General features: G+C 67.3%; 1 protein-coding gene across 1 annotated transcript; it reads right to left on the bottom strand.

The window, feature by feature from the left end:
* Positions 1-231: 231 nt before the first annotated feature.
* Positions 232-4,452, bottom strand: LOC123255738 (smoothelin-like; the record flags this gene model as incomplete). The annotated part of the gene is made up of 8 exons (XM_044684479.1): positions 4,142-4,452; positions 2,216-2,386; positions 2,055-2,130; positions 1,529-1,693; positions 1,181-1,243; positions 928-991; positions 503-691; positions 232-407 (listed from the first exon to the last, which is right to left on the bottom strand). Coding segments are annotated over exons 2-8 (904 nt in total), but the record flags the coding sequence as incomplete, so codon positions are not given.
* Between the last annotated feature and the right edge of the window lie 6 nt (positions 4,453-4,458).

Genomic DNA, 4,458 nt, shown 5'->3' with positions numbered 1-4,458 from the left:
CAGAGAGAGGAGGAGGCTAGAACAGGAAGAGACAGAGAGAAGAGGAGGCTAGAATAGGAAGAGACAGAGAGAGAGGAGGCTAGAACAGGAAGGTCAGGGCTGGCAAGCGTTGCTGACTGTGACACATAAAGCAGCTTAGCTGAGGAGACCGAGGCCCATCCCAGCCTGGCAGCCAGTGCCAAGGTGGGTCTGATTCGTGCCCCCTCCCCCCTGCCCAAGTCCCGCTGGTGCCTGCAGGTGGCTGGGTCTCGGCAGGCCGGAGTCGGGGTGCCCGGGCTGGGCCGCTCACCTCGTAGCCGCGGGTCTTTGCCCGGCACCAGTCTAGCAACATCTGCTTGATGCTGTTGGCGTTGGGGACCCCGAAGCTGGACGAGCGCTGCACTGCTCCCCGCGGGCCAGCGGGGCTGCTGGGGGGACAGAGACCACCACACAGGTGAGGACACGCGCCCTGCCCGCACCCCATGCTCAGGCCCCCTCCCGCCGCCCCCAGCCCGGGCCACACCTGCCCCCACTGCCTCCGCCCTCCTTCTCCAGCTTCTCGATCATGGCCTTGCGAGCATGGGAGGCCGAAGTCTTGGGCAGGCTCTGGGCCTTCATCAGCTCCTTCTTCTTCTCAGCCTGGCGCCGCTCCAGAGCTGCCAGGCTGCCTGCCCGGGACGGGGAGGGGGCCTCATCCTCGCGGTCGAAGATGCTGTAGGAGGGGGAAGGGAAGGCTCAAGGCTGGGTTCAGGGCCACAATGAGCCTCAGAGGCCCCATTTTACAGAGGAGCCAAATGGAGGCCTTTTGGGGATCTGGCCAAATTTACACGGCAGTGGCAGAGGCAGAGGCAGAGGCAGGATCTGAACTCAGAACTCCTCCTCCTAGGAGACCCTGCCCATTCTGGCCCTGTCAGGCCCCCCAGAAGCCTCGGCCTGGGCCGTCCTCACCTGCCCATCTTCTTGGACGAGGAGCTGAAGGACTTGGTCTGGACCATGGTCCTGCTGCCGCCATCTGGTGGGAGGGAAAAAGCAGGTGGCGGTGAGGGCCTGAGGGGCCCAAAGGGGATGTCTGAGGAGGGGGAGGGCGACAGCGGATGGATGGACAGATGGCAGGCAGAAGGTCAGAGACGGAGAGTGAGAGCCAGAAGAGCAGAGTCAGGAGAAGGCCAGGCGGGCAGGGGGCCGGACGGCCGGGCCTTACTCTCAGATTGCTTCACGAAACTCGACTCCACTGTGGTGGTCCGGGAGGTCCGGCTGCCATCGCCTGGAGGGCAGAGAGGCCGAGAGGGACCCTAAGGTGGGGGTGCTGGGAGGGAGCACCCTGTGCCCCAGATCTAAGCTCCCTCCCGACCCCGACCTCTGTCCTAAGGCCCCCTCAGCAGCGGCTCGAGTCCAGGGGGTCCTGCTGTAAGCTGTGGGGACCGCTCCCTCCTCCTCCCAGTGGGGCGCTCCTGAGGGGCCCCCTCCCCCTTCTGTTCCCCACTTCTCATGGCCGCTCCCCAGCAGTCTGGAGAACCAGCCCGGTTTGGCTCCCCTTTCTGACTCTTACTAGACTGGACCAGCCGCTCCGTCTTGGTGATGGTCCTCACGGCAGAGCCGTCGGCCGACTTCTGGCTCTGCTGGGTGGTGGTCTCTGTGGCCGTAGTGCCCCGGCCCTCCCCGGGCCGGGCCCGGGCCTCCTGGAGCCGCCGCTCCCTCTCTCGGTCCCGCTGGTCTGGAGGGGCCACACGTGGGCACATACACGGCACCGGGGGGCACACCGGACGCCCAGGGACACACAAGACAAGGTTGGGGAGGGGTAGGCGGTTAGGAACGAGGGGCTTGCTCTGGGGGCTGCCTGGCCGGGGTGCAGGGGGCTAGGGCTGGGGAGGCGGGAGGAAGGAGCAGGGTGCACGCGTGCGTGCGGGGGGCAAGAAAACCCATCGACGGTCCTGCCTGAGGTTCGAGGGTATCGCCAGGGTCAGGAAGACGCGGTAAGAGACTGGGCAGTGGGGCTGGGCAGGCCTGGTCCGGCCTGGCGGGGGCGACCCTGGCCAGGGTCACTTGCAGCCCCCACTCCCCGGGCCGGCCCCTACCTCTTTTCTTCTGCCGGAGGTCCCGAAGGGCAGAGCGGATCAGCCTCCTCTCCTCAAAGTCTGTCGTCTGGTCCAACTGTGGGGGACAGGCCGGGGCTGACTCCCCTCCCCGGCCCTGCCCGACAGCCCCTCCGCCCTGCCCGCCCTGGCCCGGCCGGTACCATCCTGTCCAGAACACTCTCATCTTCTATGGCGGCCAGCTCCTCCGGGGACAGCTTGCCCGGGCGCTGGGGCTCGGGCTCCTTCCCCATCCGGTCCTTCTCTGCGCCGTTGTCCACGGCCACGGCCAGCTCCACCACGGCGGGAGTCTCTGCCACTGTCTCCGCGTCCATCTTTGAAGGGAGAGACGGAGGAGGGACGACCAATGAGCTGAGGAGCATTTACTGAGCGCCTGCCGCGAGCTGGGCCCTGGAGAGGCTGAAGCCCAACTGCAGGGGCCTCCCATGCCAGCCAGAGGGATCTGTGCGCGACCCAAGGGGCAGGGAGTCCCCGGAGCAGACGAGAGACCTGGCCAGGGAGGGAAAGGAGCCGAGCCGGCCCCGGAGGCCATCGCAGCCAAACCGCAGACCAGAACACCGAATGAGGGACCACAGTCTGGGGCTGAGCCACTCCTGGGGGGCCCAAGGAGCCCCCGCCTCTGCTCAATGGAGGCAGCGAGAGGGGCCCTCTCGGCCCATGGGCAGGGCACCCTTTGTGCCCGAGAGACTCGCCTCCTCTGGGGAGGGCCGGGGGAGGAGCACTTGGGCCACCCGTGCCCACTCTCCGGGGCTCTGACGGCTCTCTGGGCTTTAGCACCCCAGACGACGGAAACCCGAGGCTCACGGGAGAGATGAAGAGATGGGGGGCTGGGAAGCTCGGCCAGGCAGCCCAAATTTTATCAGCAGGGAGCATGCCAAGGGCAGAGGAAAAGGAAGGAGAGAGACACCGGCGTGGCACAGGGTGCCAAGATCTTGCCAGGACAGGAGGGGAGAAGAGGCGACGGGGCTGGAGGGCCTGTGGGCGCCCCGGGGCCTCTGTGCCAGGAGGAGCAGCCTCACTTTACCAGGCCCCAGAGGGCAGAACCAGGAGCAGCAGGGATGGGGGAGGCAGATTTTGGCTTCCTATAAGGAAAAACTTCCTCATCCAATTATAACAAGGAGCAGCGGCCCAAAGAGCATTCTGTGATCTCGGAGCTCTCCAGGCAGAGCCAGGAGAACCCTGGGCCGGCCAGCCCCGTAATTCCAGGGCTCCTGGGCCCCAAATGGGGCTGGTGAGGACCGAGCTCTGAATCCGGGCTCTCTCTGCCTCTCTTTCCCCTCTCAGTCTAAGCTTCCCCTTCCAGAAAACTGCCACCCTTCCTTTTTCTATTCTTTAAATAAAATCCTGACCTTCCGTGTCAGAAGCCATAGCGTATCCGTTCCAAGGCAGGAGAGCCGTAAGGGACGGGCAATAGGGCTCAGGTGACTTGCCCAGGGTCACCCGGCGAGGAAGTGTCTGGGGCCAGAGGGGAACCAGGGCCTCCTGGCGTTCCACCCACTTGCCACCTAACTGCCCCTAGTGGGAAGGGCTCAGTCCTTCCTGTGCCACCAAGCTTGGCAGGGCGAGGCCACGGCGCGGGTTATTAGTGCTTCTGGGCTGATGCCCCGGGAGACGGGGAGCTCGAGGGGAGCTGCCAGCAGGGAAGGAGGGGGCCCGGGCGACCCCCCAGCGTCCCCCTTCGCCAAGCCCCTGGGAACCGTCCTGGGTCCCTCCTTCCACCCCACCCAAGGCTCCTCTCCGGGCGCTCTTGGCGGGGCCCCCGGCTTTCCAGGAGCTTCGCCCGGGCCGTCCTCGGCCCCCCTCCTTGCCTTGGCAGGGCCTCTCCCGGGTAAGAAGACCCGCGGCAGCTGTCTCCCAGAGGCCCCTCCCCCGAGGCAGGAAGCCAGAGCCGCCGGCCCTCCCCCGCCCCCCGGCCGGGGCCCCTCCATTCCTAGAGACCCCGACCACCGAGCCTCGGGGCCCCGCAGGAGAGGCCGGATGATCGCCCGAGCTCCCCGGGACAGGCTCTGCCTGGGCCCCCCGAGACGGCCGGCCCCCCCATCCCCACTTCTAGCCTTGTCTCGACTCACGAGGCTGCTGTCACGGGACAAAGGCGCGGAGGACAGACGCCGGGTGCTGAAGGCCGGGGGATGGGCCACCGGGGTGGCCTCGGGCCCCTCCTCATCCTCCACTCCCTGGAAGAGGGCCTCGGGGTCCTCGGCGGCCAGGAGGAGGGCGCTGGGGTCGGGCGGCCCCAGCCGGAGGCTCAGGACCTCCAGCCGGAGGCTCAGGCGCTCCACCTGCCCTCGGAGGGCGGCCGTCTCCTCCCGCAGCTCTTGGGCCGCCCGGGCCACGGGCTCGATGGCTGCCACCGCGGCCTCTGCCGCCCGCGCGGCCGCCCTCTGCC

This window comes from Gracilinanus agilis, unplaced genomic scaffold (genome assembly GCF_016433145.1).
Source record: "Gracilinanus agilis isolate LMUSP501 unplaced genomic scaffold, AgileGrace unplaced_scaffold50861, whole genome shotgun sequence".
Lineage (NCBI taxonomy): Eukaryota > Metazoa > Chordata > Mammalia > Didelphimorphia > Didelphidae > Gracilinanus > Gracilinanus agilis.
This window is presented reverse-complemented; position numbering and strand designations above follow the sequence as displayed.